Raw genomic sequence first — 23,234 nt, 5'->3', positions numbered from 1 at the left:
ATGTATTCTAAGCAGTCTTCCATATTACTATTCTTCTGAAGTGTTATTTGAAAGGGTATATAATACCACATTCTATAGTCCATTTTATTCAGCCAGGTACCAGTTGCTGAGTTTTTTGTGTTTTTTGTTTTGGCAATTACAAATGATGTTTATTATATAGGGCAAGGAGAAAAAAAAATACACACACACATATACGTATACGTATGTATATAGTGCCTTATAGAAAATTGACAAATCATTGTATTTCAAACCAAACCTGATCTGTGGTTTTGAGATCTTCGGCATTTACAAATTGAACTCTCCTAGTCCCTACATTAGACATGTTTAGTGGCCAGGCGTCTTATTGAGAAGGTTTTATCTGAATACTGGATTTGGATCTCGAGTCTTAGAATTAAGGGTGGTTGCTGTACCATTTCCCCTTCGTTAATGAGACATAGTTGGCTCCAGTTTGCCTCAACAGAAGGTCAAATGGCAGTTTCCCCAGTTTCCTTAGGTCTATTCCCGTGCTATCAGGAGCTGTCACCCTTGGATATATTATTGTTTGGTCTGTGCCTGAGTGATACACTGCTAACATCTTTAGGCTTTCTCGTTGGTTTATGAGTTTAGAATCAAATGCTTAATATACTGACATTTTTTCTACAGTTCCCAAGTAGTGTCACTTTTGAGAGTATCTGTTAAGTGTCAGCTCTTTATTGAAAGTGAGGCCTTCTTACTAACTGCTTTCTGTTAACCAGTAATTTTGACATCGTTTTGTTTCTGCATGGTTGTACTTCACAGAAAACCCACCTGGTGCCAAGCAAACCTCCAAAATGCTAGTCATCAAAAAAGTTTCCAAAGAAGATCCTGCTGCTGCCTTCTCTGCTGCATTCACCTCACCCGGATCTCACCCTCCAAATGGGAACAAATTGTCAAACATGGTTCCAAGTGTCTATAAGAACCTGGTTCCTAAGCCTGCACCACCTCCTTCCAAGGTATGATTTGGAATCCATGTCAGAACCTTATACAGCAGTGGTTTGGGAATAAATCAAGAAAATAGTAAATTTGTAATTTTTTTAGTTGAATCATTCACCTGATACTCAGAATTTGTTGTATGTATTCTATTGTAGTCTTTCTCCAAACTCTCCACTGCTGCCAGCTGGATTTTTAGTGGGCCTCTCTTTCGTTAACTTCATCTCATAAACCTGCTGCTGTTTCCATTAACAGCTTAGACATCCCTCTGATCATGTAGCTGAATATCTTGATTGTTGTTTTCCTCTTTCTCTTTATTCATTTTCCCTATACCAAAGAATTATGAAGTCCCTGTTAGTTACTGTCTCTATAATGTCCTATGTTTTTGTCATCCCACCCTTGCTCTATTTTATGTATACTTCTATTTCCTCATCTTTCTATTCATCTTCTACAAATCTGTCAGAATGATCGTCCTTCAATATGTCATGTCCTTTCCTAAATCCCTTCAGTGGTTCCTAACCATCTACATAGCAAGGGTTGGTAAACTTTTCTGTAAAGGATCAGATAATAAATATTTTAGGCTTTGCTGGTGACACATGGTAATATGGTCTTTGACCCATGGGTCATACCTTGCCAGCCCATGATCTGATGATACAGTGATCCAAACTCCTCAGTATTGGTGTGTGTAATTCTTGATAGGCTAAGCCCAATCCGTCTTTTACATTTTACTCCCCCTTCTTTGTCTTACCTAAGAAACTTGAATGAATGATTTCTCTTACCTAAGAAATCATTCTTCAAGTTCATGTCATCCTCTGTGAATCCTTTTCTATCACACACATCTGAAGATCTAATTAATCCTTATATCTCTGTGATTAAATACCACTCTGTCTCTTATCACAGTCTCCATAACACTTAATTGGCTTCGCTTTTATTTCTTCACTTGGTTGTAACCTTAAGTGCAGGTTTCAGATCCTCTTCATCTGTGTATCCCTAGTACCCTCACAAAAGCTCATAATAATTGTTCGAATGAATTCCAGCCTCTGTAAGAAAACAAGTAATGAGGATTTGCTGTGTGTAAGCACTCCGTTCAGTGCTAATGAGCAGTGCAAAGAAGTATAATGTTGGTTGTGATTTTCCGTGAGCTGAAAGTCTAATTGATTTGACAAGATACTATGATATAAAAGGTCATGTGATTATGTATAAATTAAAATGACAAATCCTAAACAGAGTTGGTATAACTAAATTAAATACTGTTTACATAATTCAGAGGAGTCTGGACTGACCATCAAGGAAAATTTTACTGAAAAACTGTAATTTAACTAAGGGAAGAGGTGGTTAAATAAAAGTTCCAAAACTAGAAAACACTAGAGATATTTGAGGGCTAAAGAATGAATCATTTTAATTGCTCCTGGTAGCACTGGAGAAATACCAGGACTAAGGGTCATTATCCTACTGATACTGAAGCTTTCAGGATAGATAAGATCTCTAAGAGCAAAGAAGGAGTAAAGAATGGGAAAATAAGACTTGGGGAAACTATTTAATATTTTGTAAAATACTAAGAAAATAAGATAGTCATGAGAACTGAGAAATTGTAATTCAGACATAGGAAAATTGTTCTACTACCAAAGAAATCTGGATGGGTAAGTTTAAGATAGCAGCCAAGGTTGTCAATACTTGTCAATTGCAGGTGACAGGTTAAGGAAAATAACAAAAATATTTTGACCTTAGCAGTTTGAAAGTTTTTAGTAATCATTGAGTTGAGGTTTTGCGAAAGTAGTGTAGGGGTGAAAAAAGATTTCAGTGGATTCCAGAATTGTGTGGGTTGAAGTGGAGATGGTGGCACCTTTGAGGCCTGACAGTAAAAGGAAATACAGGTGGTGGTGAACGGATGAAGAAAGTCTTCAGGAAGAAACCCCTGGAGACAACCAGAAATACACTTGCAAGAGGTCATTTTAAAGAATTATCTCCCAAGAAGAAATAATGGTAATAAAACTGAAAAGTGGAGTTATTTTTTTTATGAAGTACTTAATATTAGCATATGGTAAGTGCTAATAAATGGTAGCTGTTGTTACTGTCCACAAGGCCGCACCTTATGTTTGTTCCATTCCTTAAGAGTTTTACAAAAGAGTTTTCCTAAGTGTAACTTCATTTGAAACGTCTACAAGCATTCTGTTAGATAACAGAATATAAAAAGCGAGTAAGACAATTTCATATCCTCAAGGATCTCAAAAATCTTCAGGGAGTGAAGAAGTGGTAAGGATGAAAGTCCTCACACAGAGTTCTTTAAGAACAGTTTAGCCATGTTGTGGAGGACTAAGGTGAGGAGAGATTAAAAATTGGAAAACTAATGTAAAGGCTGCTGCTGTTGTCTTTGTGAAAGGTAATGAAGCGTGAACAGGGATGATGATAAAAGTAGGCAAAGAGCCCTGACTGGTGAATGGTGAAGGTCAGTGGGTTGGGCATAGTCCTGCAAACTGAAAACTCGCTGGTTCGATTCCCAATCAGGACACATGTCTGGGTTGCGGACCAGGTCCCTAGTTGGGGGCATGCAAGAGGCAGCCAATTGATGTTTCTCTCCCTTTTCTCCCTCCCTTCCCCTCTCTAAAAAATAAATAAAATCTTTTTTCTTTTTTTTTTAATTAAGATACAAGGGAGAAAAAAATTGATAAACTCTCAAAAGGAGAGAAAACAATGGTAGAGGAGAGGAAGCTGCCAAAGGAACTTAAGGTGCAAAGGAAGGAATTGGGGAAAGTTTGGATTCAATGATTTCTACTTATCAATCCAGTTGGAGAAGGCACATAATCATTTGAGGTGAAAAATTGGGGTTGACTGGGAGTTTGGAGGAAAAGAGCACATTTTTAAAAGAAAACAATGGTTGATTTATGGTCCACTTTAGTGTATTTCTGCATAAAATTCCTCTAATAAAAAGGTGTGGTTCATAATGGTTTTCTCTAGTGAGCAGCCTAGTGTTTGAGTTACTGAACATTAAAGTCAAGTTGGAGTAAATTTGGGCAGAGATGTGGGTATCATATTGCATGTAACCACTGCCTGTTAAGCCCTTCATACTGTGACAGAAACCCAAGTGTTTCTGTACCCTGTGGATAACTCAGCCTGACGTAAGCAGCCATCTTCAGTGTTTTCAGCAAGAAAAATAATCTTATCTGTCTCTCTTACCTAATCTTCTTGTATGTTCTTTTTGTGAAAAAAAATGTCACATACTAGTTGAATAACCTTGGACAAAGTGCATAACTTTCTTCAGTGTTATTCTCTGTAAAAAGTCAACATAATTATACCCAATTGGGTTAAGAATTAAATAAAAAAGTATGGTGAACATCTTGTACATGGTAGCTAATCAGTTAATTCCCTTCCTAAAGCTTAGAGTATCCTCTGAATACCAAGAAAGAATTCTTTCCACCCAGACTGTTCCTTTGTCATAAAGGTCTTTCAGTTTTAATTGTTTCTTTCTGGAGAAGATGTTTTTTAATTACTTCAGCCTCACTCCATTGACATGCTTTGTCTTCCCTGTTCTTCTCAGACAGAGCGATTGACTGTATTCCAGCTATGCTGCCATCATAGTTGGGACCAGGGCCCACAAGGCTGAGCAAAAGAAGGGCCTCTGGACTAAACAGGGCTGTCCGGCCATTTGCACTGCCTGCCCTGGACTGGAACTACCTCCTGCCATTGAAGTCCCTGGGAAACAGCGGGTTTCTGGTGTGCTTTTTTCCCCCAGGCTATCAGGGTTACATCAAGGTTAAAAACACACCATAAAAGAAAATATTTTGGGGTCACGAATTTGGAAAATGCTGTATATTATATCTGTTTCTCAATTCACATGTATAGTTAAATGCTTTGAGAAGTGACAGGTTAAGAAACCTATTGAACTTTACTCACCCCAGCATCTCCCAGGCTTATTGAACTGGAGTTCTCTCTTTGAGAAACACCTATTAATATCCTGTAGATCTTTTGATTTCCATCTTCCTTTTTATTTCAAGTGTCTGAGAGGTTGCATACCTCCCAAACATGTTGAAACAGGTAAGCTCTGGGCACTTGTGTTTCCACGTAACATTACTCTTTGCCTTGGGATCTTACAGGCTTAGCTGCTGTCTCGATGTTTGTTTTGACTGATTTGTTCTTTCTTCCCATGTAGCCCAGTGCATGGAAAGCTAACAGAATGGAACACAAATCAGGATCCCTTTCCTCCAGCCGGGAGTCTGCTTTTACCAGTCCAATCTCTGTTACCAAACCAGTAGTGCTGGCTGGTAGCGCAGTTTTAAGCTCTCCCAAAGAGGTGAGTGAGGATAAAGCAAAGGCCTTTCCTAAAGTTGGCATTTCCCATTCACTTTTACTGAGATATGCAATGTGACGTGTACAGCTCTAATTCTATTTCCTTTGTAGCTCTGCTTAACTCAAACTCATTTGTCTACTGATGATTCCTGTTAGCATGTAAACGTGGGCAGTAGCGGGGTGGGGTAGTTGTTCTATAGTAGACCAGGGTCAGTGTGTTAGAAAAATTAAATAGGTGCTGTGTAAGCCATTCAGCCTCAACTGTTTTTAAAAGAAAGAAAAAGAAAAAAGAAAAAAAAAAGCTGAAGACCGTTTTAATGAAAAGGATATTTGGGGGGGGGGGGGTTTGTGTTGTTTTTGGTGAAAGATGGAATGATAAATAGGTAAACAGATTCTGGAAATCAGTACCACGCGTAGAAGTGACCCAGAGAATCCCAGTTCTTGTTGTTTACTGTCAGGAGCAACTTGTGTTTGCACAGAGTCCGTCCAGCACCACCCCTCCGATTGAGATCAGCTCGTCTCGTCTGACCAAGTTGACCCGCCGAACTACCGACAGGAAAAGCGAGTTCCTAAAGACTCTGAAGGACGACCGGAATGGAGACTTCTCAGAGAACAGAGACTGTGACAAGCTGGAGGATGTAAGAGAGAGGGTTTTTCTGGGGCAACATAGGATTTTTCCTATGTTATATGTATGGGGTGTTTTTTTGTTTTTGTTTGTTGTTGTTTTTTCCTTCCCCGCCTGTCTTAGAAGAAAAATGTGGCGAGTTTTTTTTAATGTACAGAGGAGGTGTCTGTAGGAGTAACAGTCTATGGTAGAGTGAGTTTAATCCATTGTTAAACAGATTTCAAATTAGGGCTTATTTTAATGATAGTTGCTTTGGAACTTGGTGTTTTTAAACACAGCAACACTGCTTAAGTCTTGAATTGGTCAGCTCTCTAAGAACTTGGTAAATTATAAAGCTTTGGTCACGTGGATTAAATTTTATTGCAGTATAAGGACATAGGTGTCTAGTAGTTTCTGCCTCAGTCGACATAACCTGTAGATGGTGGCCAATTGGTATCTTTTGAAAATCTTAGCACGGTGAGCAAGTCCTCATTTTTAAATGGGAAAATCCTATGAGTTGAAATTGTCTTCTTATAAGCATTTCCGTGGGTTCTCTAGATTGGTTATCTCGCCACAAAGGATTGTTAAACCAACTGTGTTCTTCTCCTTACTGCAGTTGGAGGAAAACAGCACACCTGAACCAAAGGAAAATGGAGAAGAAGGCTGTCATCAGAATGGTCTTCCTCTCCCTACAGAGGAGGAAGGGGAGGTCCTCTCACAGTCTCTGGAAGCAGAGCACAGGTGTGTGAGGATCAGGTCACAGTTGTGCTGTGTGTGGCCTGCAAGGAGCTGGACAGTACTTAAGATGGCATTTCGGATTAAGTGCAGCATACACAGAGAAGTCCCACAAGCACCCTAACTTGTTTTCTCGGTTTGCCCCAAATTGGCCTGTTTCTCATTAGGCGTCCTTTACAGACTCGACCAGCGTTTTCACACTCTCCTTTTGTGTAGCTTAGTTTCAGACTCAGTTTATGGCTCCAGTTGATAAGGGGAGAGGGAACCTGTTTCCTGGGACTGTTGTACTCTCCCCTTGAACACTTCTGGCCCAGCTGAACAGTTACCCATGAGACCCCTGTGCCTGGAGCTTGTTTTTTAAATGAGGGCCCTGAACACTGGGCAGCCGATTTCACATGGGGCCTGCCAAGTACGATGGTGCCTTTCTGAAAGGAGGCCCCTGTCCAGAGGAACCTTAGGTGTCACAAGGTTATGAAAGAGACCATAATGCCATGAAATTGAAAGAGAACTTCAATACATGTGGAAATGTTCTAATTTGCTCACAAGACAAAAATGAGATGTATTCTTCTGTTTTGTCTAAAGGTCAGAGAGGGTCCTTATAGTTTGGCACTTTTTTTTTTTTAATGCTGTCTTACTTTCTGTGGCTTTTACTCTCCCTTCTCTGTAGCCCTTACGCTCTGGAAAGAGCAATGTGGAGATCCCCCTTTTAATCATAAGCACCTACATGGCAATAGTTACAGCTTGTCCCCCTGGGGAGAAAAGGCAAACCTAAGTTTCTTTAACATCCAAGTGGGTACCATTGTCCCTGGGCAGGAGAGTTTTTTTGTGGAAAGTTGTGGGCTTCCCACATACGGCTTAAAGTTGTCACGTTTTCTTTGCCTGACCTGCCCCCTCCAGGTTATTGAAAGCAATGGGATGGCAGGAGTATCCTGAAAATGATGAGAATTGCCTTCCCCTCACAGAGGACGAGCTCAGAGAGTTCCACATGAAAACCGAGCAGGTACGTTATAAACCTTTCCTGGAGAGTAGGCGGATGAGGAGCCCGGGCAGTCATTGATTGCCTTTTGGGAGTCCAGTGTAGTGTGAAAAAAACACCTTGCAAAGAAGATACAAAGCTACCATAGTAGAAATACAGAAGGACATCTAATTCTGCCTAGGTGGCAGGTTTGCTGGAATTGTGGCAGTTGGCAGTCCTACTACACAGGAGGCAGTCATGTGCTATAACAGAGGGGTCATCTTGGCCATGAAGAAGAAGAACTGTGTGGCCATCACTGCCAATAGGTGCTTCAGGATCCAGGCCCAGATGGTGACCGTGGATTTCCAGAAGATTTTTCCCATGGGTGACCAGCTGTACATCAGCCTGGCCAGGCTCGCCACCAATACCCTTACTGTTGCCCAGCCCCTCAAATTCTGATTGAGTCTGTATGAGCTGAAGGAGGGTGGGCAGATGAAGCTCTACACCCTCATGGGCATGGTGGTCCACGTCCTGTATGAGAAATGGTTTGGCCCCTACTACATTGGGCCAGTCATTGCTGGGTCAGCCCTGAAGACCTTTAAGCCCTTCATTTGCTCTCTAGACCTTATTGGCTGCCCCAGTGACTGATGACTGTGGTCAGTAGCACCTACACCAAACAAATGGATGCAGTGTTCTGAGTCCCTCTGGGAGCCCAGCATGGATCCAGAACACCTATATGAGACCATCTCACGAGCCATGCTGAATGCTGTGGACCGTAATGCACGGTCAGACATTGGAAGTCATTGTCCGTATCATTGAGAAGGACAAATCACCACCAGGACACTAGAGGCCGGAATGGACTACTCTGTTCCCAGAGCCCACTTTTTTTTTTCTTTTTTTCTTTTTTTAATAAAATAGTTTTTCTTCCTAAAATACTACTAGTAAAGTAAATCTGCCTAGGCAGTAGGGGTCTCCAGTGTCAAATACAAAAACCAGGTCGATACTTTGCAGATTTCAGTAGTTGGTATGTTCTTTCATCCTGGAAGCTTTAACTTCTTATCAGTACCACAAGGCTATGTTCCAAAGTTACGGACTGAGCCCTTGGTTCCTGGTAAGGCAGGCCCGCCCTCTGCTTTTAGGCTTGTGGATTTCCTCTGGCTGGAGCCAAGAAGCCAAATTTTAATCTACTCAACAAATGCTTAGATTCTTTCTCTGAGTAAAATATTGCCAGGCCTTAGGGTTTACAACAATGGACAACACCAGTGGGTCTCTACAGATCTTGTGGAGCTTACGTCCTGGTGGTGTGTATTTAAAGCATAAATAACAATTGTGTCCTTAAAGCGAAAATACAGGCTGACTAAAAGACTTTGCTGCTCAGAACTGTTTCCCAATCATTGTCATCACCTGAGAATTTGTAGAAATACAGAATCTCAGAATTTTACCCGTTATTCTGAATCTGAATCTGCATTTTTTTAAACAGAGCTTTAAATGATTCATTTGTGCATTAAAGCTTTAAGCGCTGCTACCAAACTCTAATCTGTTAGAAGGTCCTCCCTCTACATTCTGTCTAGAATTGAATTGAGGCCTGGCTTTCCCAGGTCCCATTGGCCAGTGTAGATATTGATGATTTCTTTTTGTTCTTTTTCCTCCGTCTCATGCTTATACCAGCTGAGAAGAAATGGCTTCGGGAAGAATGGCTTCTTGCAGAGCCGCAGTTCCAGCCTATTCTCCCCTTGGAGAAGCACTTGCAAAGCAGAGTTCGAGGACTCGGACACAGAAACCAGTAGCAGTGAAACATCAGATGACGATGCCTGGAAGTAGGCATATAAATGTTCACAGTTAAATCTGACCCATGAACTCAGCTTGTGTGCTTAGGGAATATACAAGAGAAATCTTCTGTTCCTTTTCTTATGTTGTTGTTGAATATTTCGTGCACAAGGGAAATAATCGTATCCCAAAGAGAGAGATTTGACTTGTTTAGCTTTTGTTGTTCTTCCTGTTATCTGCTTAATAGAAATTTGTATGGTGGGAAAGATTTTTAACACACACACACAGTATATATGGGGCGATGCACAAGTGGGAGCTGGCAGTGCGGAGAGGGGGAGACACTGGTCTGCAGCAACAGCTTCCACCAGCCCTTGGGGCACTCACCCCTGTGCTCAAGCAATCATTGTCAATGACAAAGTGACTATTGAAGTTATAATTGTATTAAATTAATGCTAATAATTTGGATATTTTATTTTATTTTTGGCTGCTCGGGTAACATTAGCCCTTAACTAAGTATATGTGGGTTTCTTTTTTTTTTCTTTTTTTTTTTTTTTCTTTTTTTCCTTTTTTTGGGTACAGCTGTAAAATATTTGGATATAGGAAATGTGTTATTCTTGCAGCCTTGATATTCAGGGTGGATTGTAAAATATAAATTTTTTGTGAGATTTCAAAGATTAAGATTATTTTGATAACATTATTTACAGATTTAAAAGATGTGGTTATCACAAGTCTTGAGGGGGAAACTACTGCATAAAATAACTAACTTGGAATAAATATTTTGCATCAGTTTGGATTGTCTTGTGTAAGAAGTCTATTTTCTTTAAAATTAGATGAGTGGTTTCTCTTTTTTTAGGGGAAATGCATCTGGCACTCTGAGTAACATCTGAATTCATACACACTTGTTTCTCCTTTTAGCGGCTACTTTTTTGATGCAGAAAAAACTGTGCAATAAATTACCTGCAATAAAATCAGAAACCCAAGTTTCTTTCCTGAAGCTGTTGCTCAGTACCCCTGTATTTACTAATGTACATATTTTAAGGAAAGGCTGTTCCTTAATTTTCCTGCTAAATAAGAACATAGGAGGAAAGGGTTTGAGCCAGTGTTGGTTGGGTGACCAGTGGAGGAGGGAGGTTTTTCATTTAACAAATACGCCTCAGGCTCTTTTGTGTCCCAGGTATTCTGTAAGGCTCTGAGGGGTGCACGGGGTGCCCAATCTAGTAGGCAATGGATAACCAGTTATGTTAACAATGAAATCTTAGGTCAATACCTGATGGACAAGCAGAAGTTCGGCAACAGGTATTTGCTAACTCTGGCAATCTTTGGCTGTTCCCTACATAGTCTCTAGTGGATATAGAGATCCAAGATCATACTAATAGACAACAGCAAAGAAGTAACAGGCCTGATTTCATGTTAGAAAGATGCTAACTTGAAGTACAGGCTGCAGAAGGGGTACAGGCCACAGACTAGAATGACATGTTAGATTCTAAAGGTTAAGAGGGCAGAGGCCCTCCTGGCTGCCTTACTCTACTGTGTAGTCTTTCCAGCTAGCGGAGTGCGCAGTCCATGTGCAAGCTGTGGGAGTAGTGTTCGAGACAGGGCAGTAAGAACTGGATCCTGTTTCATGGAATGTATATACTTTATGACATTTTATGTATTAATAAGAAAACTTGCCAGTTAAATTATGACACCCCATTTGTTGTGAATCCTGATTTCAGCATTTAAAAAATTGCATCTTAGAATCAATGAAATACAGGCCCTCGCTAAGTAGCTCAGTTATTAGAGCGTCATCCCATTACCCTAAAATTATGGGTTCAGTCCCAGTCAGGACATACACAGGAATCAGCCAACTTCTGGTCAAGATGGTAGTGTAGACAGACAAGGCTCACCTCTTCACGCAACCACATCAAAATAACAGCTAAAATATGGAACAACCATCACTCAGAACTGTCAGGAATGGGCTTGAATGGAAGTCTGACAGCTATGGAACGAAAGAAACCACATACATCCAGACTGAGCTGGCAAGCTGGTGCCATATCTGAGACACCAACAGCCTGCCTAACACCATTTGACCAGCCTTGGAGATTCCCCAGACTCCACCCCATTCCCCACCCATCCAAGCGGCTTTTCCATATGAATGGCTGATCTTGGCTCTTTACAGCTTCAAATCCTATGAAACAAGTAATAGCTGGCCTCAATGAGCCCCAGGCCCAGCACTAGCAGCAGCCAGCCTAGATTCACAGCTGGGCATTGCCTGGGAGACTCCAAGCCTGGTACAAGTAGCAGCCATCTCAGATTGCTTTATAGATCAGGCAGGGTGGCCCGGGCACAACACAGGTGGGGGTGGGTCTTGCCCTGCACTACCTGGGAAACCCCAGGGCCAAAGCACCCAATGCACAGCTACAGTCAATGTTGGAGCACCACCACCCTGACCCTGTACAGCTGATCCTCCACATAGGTTGGAGTTTAGTGGTAAGTGGTCACAGCCAGTCCTTGCAGTTGACTGGCCTGGGTAAATCCCTCCCATTGATCTGCCAGTAGCCCAAGTCACAACTACAAGAGGAGGCTCTAACTGCCCACATAAAAGGAAATGAACAAATGGCCCAAATAAAAGATCAAAACTCCAGAAAAAGCTAAACAAAATGAAGATAATCTATGAGAGTTCAAAACACTGGTTATAAGGATGCTCAAGGAACTTAGGACCTCAACAGCATAAAAAAGGTCCAGTCAAAAATGAAGGATACACTAATTGAAATAACAATTTACAGAGAAACAATGGGAATGGATGAATCAGAGAAGCAAATGAATTATTTGGAAAATAAGGAACCAAAAAACTACCAATCAACAAGAAAATGCAAAAAATAACCAGCAATAAGGTAAGCTACACCTGGGACAACTTCAAGAGGTGCAACATTTGCATCAGGGGTGCCACAAGGAAAAGAGAAGGAACAAGAAATTGAAAACTTATTTGAGAAGGTAAAGAAAACTTTCCTAATTTGGTAAAGGAAATAGACATGCAAGTCCAGGAAGCACAGAGTCTCACACAAGATGGATGCAAAGAGGCCCACTCCAAGACATATCATAATTAAAATGTCAACAGTTAGCCCTGGCTGGTGTGGCTCAGTGGACTGAGCACCAGCCTGCAAACCCAAGGGTCACTGGTTCAATTCCCAATCAGGGCACATGCCTGGGTTGCTGGCCAGGTCCCCAGTTGGGGGTGCTCAAGAGGCAACCACACATTGACATTTCCCTCTCTTCCTCCCTCCCCCTCTGTCTAAAATAAAATCTTTTTTTAAAACTTATTTATTTTAGAGAGAGGGGAAGGGAGGGAGAAAGAGGGAGAGAAACATCAATGTGCAGTTACCTCTTGTGGGCCCCACCGGGCACCAGGCCTGCAACCCAGGCATGTGCCCCGACCGGGAACCAAACCGGCGACCCTCTGGTTCATAGCCCACACTCAATCCACTGAGCTACACCAGCCATGGCTAAAATCATTTTTTTAAAAAATAAAATGTCAAAGTTTAAAGATAAAGAGAATCTTAAAAGCAGCAAGAGAGAGGAATTTAATTACCTACAGGGGAGTTCTCATAAGACTATAAAATGGTTTCTCAAAATAAACTTTGCAGGCTAAGGAAGGATTGGCAAGAAACATTCAAAGTCCTGAAAAGCCGGGGACCTACAACTAATATTGCTTTACCCAGCAAAGCTATCATTTAGAATCAAAGGGCAGATATAGAGCTTAACAGACAAAAAAATACTAAAAAAGTTCATCACCAAACTATTATATGAAATGTTACAGGGACTTATTTTAGAAAAAGAGGATCAAAACTATGAACACTAAAATGACTATATATATATATATATATATATAATATATATATATATATATATATCAACAATTGAATCTAAAAAAATTAAGCAAACAAAAACAGAGACAAAATCATGGATACAGAGACTGTTTTGATGGTTGCCAGATGGGAGAGAGTGTGGGGGAATGGGTGAAGAGGTGAGGGGATTAAGAAGGTAGTTACAGAATTAGCCATGGGGATGTGAAGTACAGTATAGGAAATGGTGTAGCCAAAGAACTTTGACACTTGACCCATGAACATGAACAATGGTGGGGGGATTGCCTGAGGGACTGGGGGATGCTGGGTGCAGGAGGGCAAAGGAGGAAAAATTGGGACAACTGTAATAGCATAATCAATAAAATATAATTTTAATTTTTTAGAGATTTTTATTCATTTTTAGAGAGAAGGGAAGGGAGGAAGAAAGAGAGGAGAGAAACATCAGTGTGTGGTTGCCTCTCATGCATCCCCAACTGGGGACCTGGCCTGCAACCAAGGCATGTGCCCTGACTGGGAATTGAACCAGTGACTCTTGTTTGCAGGCCCGCACTCAGTCCACTGAGCTACACCAGCCAAGGCATAAATAAATTTTTTAAAAAATCAACTAATAGCCCTGGCCAGTGTTTCGTGTTTGGAGGATCCTTTCATAATTGAAAGGATGCCAGTTCGAGTCCCGGGTGGGGCACATACCTGGGTTGTGGGCTCAATCTACTCTGTCTCATTGATGTTTCCCTCTGTCCCTTTCACTCTCTCTCAAGTGAGAATAAAACTTTACCAAGACAAATCTGCCAGTGAGTGCATAAATAAGTGGAATAACAAGTCAATGTTTCTCAAATCAATTTTTTTAAAAAACTGGTAGGAATCCGTGAAATACGTTCATGGCCTCAGGATGACATTCTAGTCACCAACAGACCAAGTGTACAACAGTGGTCCCCTAAGATGAGAATGGAGCTGAAAAGTTCCCATCACCTAGTGAAAGAGCCATCGCAAGCACAACACATTACTTAGGCGTTTGTGGTGATGCTGGCGTGAACAAACCTGCACTGCCAGTTGTCTCAAAGTAGAGCACGTGTGGTTCTAGTGCATAATACCGGGTAATAAAAGACTTGTTTACCTATTTACTTTTTTTAAAGATTTTATTTATTTTCAGAGAGGTGAAGGGTGGGAGAAAGAGAGGGAGAGAAACATTAATTGGTTGCCTCTTGTTTGCCCCCAAATGGAGAACCGGCTGGCAACCCAGGCCTGTACCCTGACAGGGAATTGAACAGAGACCTTTCGGTTCACAGGCCACCACACAATCCCCTGAGCTACACCACCAAGGGATGTTTGTGTATTTACTTTTTATCATTATTTAAGAGTGTGCTCTTTCTCCTTATTAAAAAGAAAAGTCCCTGGCTTGTGGGCCAGGTCCCCAGTAGGGGTTGTGTGAGAGGCAACCACTCATTGATGTTTCTCTCTCTCACTCCCTTCCCCTCTCTCTAAAAATAAATATATTTTCTAAAGTACTGTAAAGCACTGAGCCATATTATGCTGGCAGCAGCCTCATACATATCATGGTTACCACATCTCTTGATTACGTAATTTCTTTCTCTTGTGCTTGATTTGATCTCATTTTGGGGTGTGGTACAGATTTGTAGCCTGGGAGCTCTAGGCTCTACCATACAGCCGAGGCATGAGGCAGGCTATCCCACCTAGGTTTGTGTGAGTATACGCTGGTGTCCGCAACCATGGTGAAGTCACCTAAGAAGCCGTTTCTCAGAACAGATTCCCATGGTAAGTGGCACGTGAGTGTATTATCAAACTGTTGCAAAGTATTGCACTGGAAATGAGAAATTGAGATGAACATAATCCCACCTGTTTGGTCTTGGGCTTTGCCACTTACTAGCTTTCTCAGAACAAATTTCCAAAAATGCACTCTCTTTCTCACTTGGAATTAAACTGGACTAAGATCACATACTTGGAAACACTTTGTAACCTGCTGCTGGTCACACCTTACTTGACCTTAAATACTATGGCAGGAGTTGGGGGGCGGGCAGTACTGTAAGTCCCTGACTGACTGACTGAATGAATGAATGGTTGACTGATTTAATTGACTGATTGATTTTTTAGAGAGGTGGGAAGGGAGGGAGAGAAGGAGAGAAATATCTACGTGAGAGAGAGACATCAACTGGCTGCCTCTCACATGTGCCCCATCTGAGGACTGAACTCCACAATCTAAGCCTGGGCCCCAACCTGGAGTAGAACAGGTGACCCTTCACTTTGAAGGAAGATACCCATCCAACTAAGCCACAACGGTCAGGGTGTAAGTCCTTGGCTTGTTTAAAAAGGGGGTTTTATTTAGGAACCTGGGGCTAGTTCAGAAACCCTGCCTCTGATGTATACATATATTTTGGGAGGTGGTGGAGAGATCTGGCCAGGAGGAATGGGCCTACATGGCCCCTGGCTGGTGTCAAGTGAAGGGTATCTTTCTGTATTTGATTCCTTCATCCGACAGACTCATTACATTTTCTCAGAACTTTATTCCTTGCGCTGTGATGATTACCCTCCCTCTCCAGCTAGAAAAACAAGAATCAGAATGGGAGTTAGGGAAAGACTGCTAGACTTAATGGGACTTAGTTATGAAAAAACTATAGTTGCTTCCAGAGAAGTCCAGTGCAAGGAAAAGCTTTTCAGTCTAGGGTAAAGACATGGGAGTATGCTCAGAGGCCCTGCAGATCTGTATCTTGCTTCAACAGCGTTTGGAGAGAACAGACCCAGTGACACCCCTTCTTTCAGCCTCCCACCACCTTCCAACCTCTTTTCCAGTTTCACCTTTCAGATCCAACTCAGTGATCCTCAGCCTTTGGGACCAGCCAACACCTTTTTTTTTTTTTTTAACCCCTTATTGCCAAGCAACCATAAGGTCCCAGATATGTCAGAATAATTTCACCAAGGTAGAGGCCACCATCCACCACCTGGTTAACTTTGCCTCTACAGGTCTCCTACACCTTTGAGCTTCTATTCTGATGCAAGGGTGTGGCTCTGCAGTGCAAGGGCCACTCTCAAGATGGCTAAGGAGAAGCACAAGTGCACCAAGCATCTCTTAAAAATATAAAACAAGCAAGGCAGCTATACCCGCTTTCAGGACAAGCAGAAGCCTTTCCCAAAGGAGGGGGGTAAAACCCAGGACACCATCGAAGCCTCCATGGTCATGGAGAAGCAGCTGAACCTGGCCTTTTTGGGTCTGCATGCCCCGGGTTCAGCCCGCAAAGACCCCATTTCTGTTTTCCTTTTTTTTTTTTTTTTCGTGTCTGTGACCAGATTTATCCCCGAGGCCCAGCAGGGGATCAGGGCCCATGAGTCACAGTGCTTATGTGGCAGCCTGCGGAGCCGGGGCAAAACCCCATTTCTTAACTTCCCAGAGGACCACTTCCTATTGATAGATGAGGTGAAATTCACCAAGGAGATGGGTGAAAACCTGCCTGCCCTCCACAGGCCGCCAGCCCCCAGGCTGGACTGGGCACATGTCTCTTCAAAAGGCTCCCCTTCAAACATGACCAGGAGCCTTTGGAGCCCAGAGACCTCTGAGGGGCCCTCCTGCATCCCCCCAGTGTCAAGCTCTGCCTGAGCCTTTCCCTGCAGCCCCTAGGCAGCCTTTTAACCACCCGGGAGCCCTCTCCCATACCCTGGACCAAATGGAAACAAAAGGTTTTAGCAAAAGAAAAAAAAACATGGTTTCCTGGCAGAAGACACATACTCAGTGTTCAAGGAATGGAGAATGACACCAACTTTGGTTACATCGACTTGGACAAAACAAGGATGAACAAGACGACACTTCCCGCCCTGGCTGGTGTATGTGGCTCGGTGGATTGAGCGCGGGCTGCAAACTAAAGGGTTGATGGTATGATTCCCAGTCAGGGCACATGCCTGGGTTGTAGGCCAGGTCCCCAGTGGGGGCCACGTGAGAGGTAACCACATATCGATGTTTCTATCCCTCTCTTTCTCCCTCCCTTCTCCTCTCTAAAAATAAAATCTTAAAAAATAATAGTGATTCATATGAAATTAAAATATTAAAAAAAAAAAAAAAGATGACACTTCCCTGCCAAAGGCCGTGATCAGTGATGGAGTGTGGTACACGGGCCCTGCTGGTCTAGGAGGCACTGTTCATGCCCCTTGATTTTATTAATATAGGCAGATAAACCAAAGTGTCATATTAGAGACTTGCCTGTCTCACGCAAGGAGGTGGAGCTGACTTTGGATTATTTTTCAAACCAGGGCTGCTCCCAAAGGTGACCGAGCCTTCCACACCCATTCTTCCAGACCTGCCCAGGCCTGCAGTTGTGCGGGGAGCTAAGGCTCCTCCCCAAACAAACCACAGAGCAGAGCGGGTCTCAGTAGAGACCCAATACACCTGGCCTTTCCTCTCTGCCCTGGCTTTCTGTTTCATCCTCCTTTCTCTTTCCCCTACTCTCTGTCCTGTCTTCTTCAGGTCTCAGCTTGGTGCCACAGAAGGGGTTCCATCCCATGGCCTCCCGCTCTGGGGAGCCAGGGCTCTTGCCCTGTGGGGCCTGTGGCATGGTTTTCCACTCCTGGGCCCTGTTGGCCACTCACACTCAGCGCTTCTGCATAGGACGATTGACCCGGGAGGTCATGCCTGGAGCACAGCCCTCAAAAGGCTCGGAACCACAAGGCCCCATGGTAAGGGTCTCCTCCATGGCCCTGGGTGGTTATGCAGGCCACCCTGACCCTCGGATTCCTCATCCCACGTGCCGTGTTCAGGTGATGTCACAAGGACACCGAGGACTCCCGGACCAGGAGGCCAGCAACTCGGCTCTAAGGAGGCTAACAGAGGAGGTACACCCGACGCTACACACGGGCTTGAACCTGAGCAGCCTCCCCAAACCTGGGTCAGGTTAACCCTACACGGAGATGGAGGGGTTACTGTAATTCTAGGTGCAGGGGCTGCGGCTCTACCTGCAGGAAATGCAACCTGGGATAATAATGATTCCCAAGGAGTCAGCCGGGCCCTGGGGACACTCAAAGGCTCCGAACCCGGGTCCCACCTCCGGGGCCTCTGGGGACCCCAGCGAGCGGCTTCGGGAGCTGCACCGGAATCACAGGAGGCGTGTGGCAGAGACAGAGGCCCAGAGCAGGGCTCTGGAGCTACGCAGCGAAGGTGAGGGGAGGAAGGGGCCCTAGGGGACCCTTCTCTTGGTCTGAGGTTATTCAAACCCATTCTCACTTGGTCCCTTACTCAGGACTGAACCGGCGCCTCCAAGGTTTGGCCCGGACCCGAGGCGGTATAGCACGCCTGTTAGGCCTGGAGCGGGAGCTTCGAGAACTCCGGGACGAGGCCGGGCGAACAAGGGGAGCTCTAGAAGTGTTGGGAGCGCGCGTTAAGCAGCTGCAGGCTGAGCCCAGGTGGGACCCGCGTGCGGGGGCCCGGAGCGCCGCGGCGTAGGCCTGCTAGCCGGGCCGGGGTCTGGGGAGCCCCGGAGGGGCCGGACGCACACAAGACGTAGGTCTGGAAGCAGCAGGAAGGCTGCACGTGTGAGTTCGGGAAGGGCTGGATAGGCCAGAGGTGTGGATCCGTGACAACGTCCCCACTCCAGGACCGGGCTGAACTCCATGCGAGAGGCAGAACTCTGTTGTCCGGTGCTGCAGTCCAACCCGGGGACTCTGGCTGCGGAGTTCGGGTGAGGTCCGAGGTCCGGGGCCCTGGGACGGCCACGCGGGGAAGCGCTGTTCAGCACTGAAAAGAGGCTCTTGCCTTCCCCTTCCTGTTCCCTACTCCCTAGAGCCCTGCGAGAGGCCTACATTCGAGGCGGGGGCCGGGACCCCGGCGTTCTGGGCCAGATATGGCAGTTGCAAGTGGAAGCATCAGCTCTGGAGCTTCAGCGGTCGCGGACACGCAGGGGTGAATGTGGGGTGGGAGCAGCTAGGAGAGCGTTTCAGAAGCAATGATCTTAGCTTCGGAAGGAGAAAAGGGCAGTGAGGGAGGGCATATTTGGCATGGAAACCGCTTAAGCAAAAACCTCGAGGTAGAAAACCTGGGCGGCCTTTGTAGCAGTGACTAGAATGTTACTTAACAAGCCCACCCTTGTCCAGAGAGTTCTAAGGTCAGAGTGCTGCTTAGAGCCAGACCAAACTGGTCACCAGAGGTCAAACGTGACAGGTCAGACTTGTTCAACACAGGAAAGCAGGCAGGTTCCACATCCGGGGAGCTTCTAGTCGTGGAGGCTGAAAACCGGCACCTGGAGGCAGAAATCCTGGCTTTGCAGATGCAGAGGAGTGCAGGCTCGGCGCCCGGGGGTCAGTGAGCACCTCAGTCCCACCCTGCCAGCCCTCCCCAAGGACCTAGGGGTTAGAGAGAGATCATGCATGGAGATGGGACACTTGTTTGTGCCCCGTCTGTGTCCCTGTGCATCTCCAGGCATCCCTGTGTGGGAGTATGGCTCTCACAGCAGGGTTATTTCAGCCCAGTCACTTGCTGTGTCCTGCTCACGGGTGCCCTTCTCTTCCTCTGCTCCTAGGGTCCGGGGAGCCACAGTTTGTGGCCAATCCCAGCACACGCCTGAGGAGAAGGGAAGATCCCCCACGCCTCCCACCACCGGTGGCTCCCCCACTGCCACCACTTCCACACTCCACAGGCATCTTATTCTCGGGTGGCACAGAAAAGACTGTGAGAACCAAGGCTTGGGGTGGGAACCGCTCTGCTCTGTGTAACTGGGGGAGCATAGGCACCTAAGGAAGCTTTCTAGAGATTCAACTCTCCCTCACAGTGGCAGCTTCCTGGAGCCATGACCAGGAACCTGGGCCTGGATCCACACTTTGTTCTGCCCACAACTGATGTTCTGGGTCCTGCACCCTATGACCCCGGGTGAGGCCTGCTCCCTCCTTTGACATCTGCTGTAACTTAGTCACCACAGCTGGTTAAGGTCCAGCTTGCGTTGGAGAAATGACAGGGAGCTTTGGGGAGATGGCGAGAGGAGTGTGAGGAGGCTCAGAGACCTGTGTTCCCAGGGCTGGCCTGGTCATTTTCTATGACTTCCTGAGGGGCCTTGAAGCTTCTTGGATTTGGGTGCAACTGATGACTGGCTTGGCTCGAGATGGACAGCACACAGGAGGCACCACAGCTTTGCCCCCAGCCCTTTGCTTACCCCCTCCTCCGGCTCCTGGGCCCATGGGCAGCTGTGCCATCCTTGCCAGCAGGCAGCCTGTACCCAGGTCAGTAGGTGGGAATGATGGCTTTCACACCCTTGCCATGTTTTTGCATCTGGCTCTGAGGGCCAAGTTCTAGGAAGGGAGTAGAGCTAGTTCTGGCTTCACACCTCTTTTTCACTGTTTTAGGCTACCACCCTCACCATCAGTGTCTTTGGTCTGTGAGCTACAAGCCTGGCAGGGGCTGGCATGGGGTAGGGCACCACAACCAAAAGCCTGGGCCTCACTGGTGCTCTTTGATGGGGACCAGAGGGTACTAAGTGGCCGCTGGCGTCTCCCACTTCGGGCCCTTCCTGTGGACGCCAGCCTTAGCCTTGGGCAGCTGAATGGAATTCCCCAGGTGAGTGTGGAAAATGGGGACTGAGCCAACTCGAAGGTACAGATACTATCATTTCCTCTTCCCAGGTAGGTCAGGCTGAGCTCTTTCTGCGGCTGGTGAATGCAAGAGATGCAGCTGTCCAAGCACTGGCAGAGATCAATCCAGCAAGTGCCCACGAGTACCAGTACCCACCTCCGGTGAGGCTCAACTGGAGCTAGGGATGCCATGGGTGTGGTTGGTGTGTAATAGCCAGTCTTTGTTGACCACTGTGTGCCAAGTCATTACCAAATGCTTTCTTTCTGTGGATTGCGACCCTCACACATCCTATGAGGTACGTAAGTACTATGCAGAGACAAGGAAATCACAGCACAGCGGGGTTAACTTGGTTCATCTGGACTCTAAGGTAGTCCAGTCCCACCCCAAAACCTGTGCTGTTAACCTGTACATAAACCTTCTGCTACAAACGTGCCTCCTCCCTGTTCCACAGGTGTCCAGCTCATCTTCCCTGGAAGCAAGCTCCTTTTCCCCAATTGGCTGTGCTGATCCCCCTCCTCCTGCAGGGGAGACCCTCCGCAGCAGTCAGGGATAGAGAAGAGGGTATGGGTCGGCACCAGCTTTGACCCACCCCCACTGGCTTTTCTGAGTCCAGGAGAATGTGTATGAATAGCCTGTCACGTACCGGACGAAAGCCTAGATGGAGGCCCATTCCCACACCTGCAGCTTTACTACTGGTCTGATGGAATGTCTAGGAGCAAAAGGCTGATGAGCACAAAATGAGATCCAACCAGTTCTACCATTTCTACCAAATGGTAAACCAGTTTTTGGCCTTTACCTGTTTTCCTTTTGTAAAACATACTGAGGATTAAATGTCACGAATCTGCAGTATCACCTGGCACATAGGAAGTTCTTTGTGACTAAGGGGCACTCTTTAATCACAGCTAAAGGAACTCAATAAACTCATACCTTTTTGCTGAAATCAATTTTATTACACCCTTCAAATCTTTTTTTCTCAGGATATCCCCCAGGAAGCCACCTAGGCTCTCAAGGTCCCCCCAAAACAGGAAGCTCTTGTAGCCTTGTATACTTAATTCAAGGCGGGGTCCAAACCCAAATGTATCGGGGATGTTCACATGTGAACTCTAGCTGAAATTTTACATTGGTCCTAAACCCAGACACCAGTGTCAAAGACCCCTCCTCCACACACAAACTTCAGGACTTGCAATAAAAGGGCATTTTTGGTAAGGAAATTCACAGCCAGATTCTGCAGCCACTTAAAACCAGCCCAGAATTAACTCTATTTAGAGCAGGGGTCCCCAGTCTCCAGGCCTTGGACTGGTACAGGTCTGGGCCTGTTCAGAACCGGGCCACACAGCAGCACCTGATCTTCAATGTAATGTGTTTGAAACATCCCTCTCCCCCAGCACCTGTGGAAAAATGGTCTTTCACAAAACCAGTCCCTGCTGCCAAAAAGGTTGGGAACTACTGATTTAGAGAAAATATAAACTCTGAAAAATGAGGTTTAGTTGATAATCAGGTCTCCCTCTGCACCCAACACTGTTCAAACAGGAGGATGTACCTAATGTCCATCCATCTCATGCAGTCAAGTAGCCCCATGTGTCCAATATTAAATACCCTTAGGTAATACAGGGCAGGCTGTTTGGAATCTGGAGCCAAATAGTGCCTAGAGCATAGCAGGTCCTTAAACTAAGGGTCATGTCAGAGGCAGCTCAGCCAGTCTCGTGACAGCCCTGTGCCTTGGACAATGAGGGCCAAATGGGATGGCTTTAGTTAGTATCAGGAACCCAAGCACCAGCTTGTGTATACTGAGCAGCCAGGGTTCCTGGGCCAGTTTCTGTCTTCCGACTACACATCCCACCCAGAAATGCTCCAGGAAGCCCAAGATCCCACTCTAAGATCTTTAAAGACAAGTCCAGACCAGGAATTTTTTTTACTGTCTTTATTTGAAAAGTCAAAACTGCAGATGGGTAACAATTCCAAGTGTTGATATACTTCAACCTTTCTGTACAGAAAATAATACAACTTAACCAACCAGCCTCCCCAGATATTTCCAACCACATTCAGAAGACATCAGAGTCGGCCCCACCTTCTGATCGGAAAGCTCAAGTCTCTATGATCAGCACACCAGTTCTCAAGATCATCCCCACCACCCCAGTTTCTTTAGAGGTGTTTCCCCCACTGCCCCAGGACAGGATTATGGCCTCGGTTGGTGAGTAGGGGAATAAAAAATAGGTACCACCCAAGGCCTGGCTTAGAGGCTGTTACCAGCTCACAGAGCCCATCACACAGTACCAGCACCAAAAAGCAAGGTCTTGGCCGAGTCTTGTTTCTGTAGCCCCCACCCAGGGACAGCACCACCGCAAGTCTGCAAGACAGCCAGGTCCAGTCAAGTATGGAAAACTGAGAAATATAGCACCATTGGGCCAGCAGCCACACTTGATTTAATCACCTACACATTAAACAGGTATTTGGATTAGAACTTTCACAGAGAGCAGTACAGAAAGGGGGAAAAAATACCTTTGGCCACTATATAAAACTGGAGTGCTCCAAGGCACAGATTCA

General features: G+C 45.2%; 2 protein-coding genes, 1 non-coding gene and 1 pseudogene across 8 annotated transcripts in view; 3 read left to right on the top strand and 1 right to left on the bottom strand.

Moving 5' to 3' along the window:
* Window positions 1-10,086, top strand: part of GPBP1L1 (GC-rich promoter binding protein 1 like 1) — a 37,964-nt gene extending 27,878 nt beyond the window's left edge. For all 5 annotated transcript variants that reach the window (XM_024571037.4, XM_045204184.3, XM_024571038.3 and 2 more), the window contains 6 exons: window positions 778-971; window positions 5,096-5,236; window positions 5,712-5,870; window positions 6,453-6,577; window positions 7,469-7,571; window positions 9,195-10,086. In XM_024571037.4, coding sequence (XP_024426805.2) covers window positions 778-971; window positions 5,096-5,236; window positions 5,712-5,870; window positions 6,453-6,577; window positions 7,469-7,571; window positions 9,195-9,347 — 875 coding nt within the window. In that variant the 3' untranslated portion in view covers window positions 9,348-10,086. The remainder of the gene's footprint in view (window positions 1-777; window positions 972-5,095; window positions 5,237-5,711; window positions 5,871-6,452; window positions 6,578-7,468; window positions 7,572-9,194) is intronic.
* Window positions 7,722-9,188, top strand: LOC112314483 (proteasome subunit beta type-3 pseudogene; annotated as a pseudogene).
* Window positions 10,087-16,419: 6,333 nt separating the features above from the next.
* LOC112314685 (small nucleolar RNA SNORA5) lies at window positions 16,420-16,533 on the bottom strand. The gene has a single exon (XR_002975820.2). It is a non-coding gene; the product is annotated as a small nucleolar RNA SNORA5 (small nucleolar RNA).
* A 959-nt stretch (window positions 16,534-17,492) lies between these two features.
* Window positions 17,493-21,396, top strand: CCDC17 (coiled-coil domain containing 17). Of its 2 annotated transcripts, none has more exons than XM_045204373.3 (13): window positions 17,493-17,812; window positions 17,894-17,968; window positions 18,068-18,290; window positions 18,373-18,535; window positions 18,727-18,810; window positions 18,913-19,031; window positions 19,310-19,426; window positions 19,648-19,796; window positions 19,897-19,994; window positions 20,138-20,341; window positions 20,465-20,675; window positions 20,741-20,851; window positions 21,142-21,396. In XM_045204373.3, the coding sequence occupies exons 1-13, from the start codon at window positions 17,639-17,641 to the stop codon at window positions 21,241-21,243; spliced, it is 1,830 nt and encodes a 609-aa protein (XP_045060308.2). In that variant the 5' UTR covers window positions 17,493-17,638; the 3' UTR covers window positions 21,244-21,396. The 2 variants fall into 2 exon arrangements, with proteins under 2 accessions (XP_045060308.2, XP_045060307.2); XM_045204372.3 differs by having other exon boundaries at window positions 19,876-19,994.
* Window positions 21,397-23,234: the final 1,838 nt, after the last annotated feature.

The sequence above is a fragment of the Desmodus rotundus genome, chromosome 3, assembly GCF_022682495.2.
Source record: "Desmodus rotundus isolate HL8 chromosome 3, HLdesRot8A.1, whole genome shotgun sequence".
In the NCBI taxonomy this organism is placed as follows: Eukaryota; Metazoa; Chordata; class Mammalia; order Chiroptera; family Phyllostomidae; genus Desmodus; species Desmodus rotundus.
The sequence above is the reverse complement of the archived record's forward strand: the minus strand, read 5'-3'. Positions and strand labels throughout refer to the sequence as shown.

Excerpts from the sequence above, each read along its gene's own strand:
- CCDC17 (XM_045204372.3), top strand. The coding sequence starts at position 17,639 with ATGGCCTCCCGCTCTGGGGAGCCAGGGCTCTTGCCCTGTGGGGCCTGT. Across the intron at positions 17,969-18,067 it reads TAAGGAGGCTAACAGAGGAG|GTGCAGGGGCTGCGGCTCTA; the intron begins GTACACCCGACG and ends CTGTAATTCTAG. Across the intron at positions 19,032-19,309 it reads GCGGTCGCGGACACGCAGGG|GAAAGCAGGCAGGTTCCACA; the intron begins GTGAATGTGGGG and ends TGTTCAACACAG.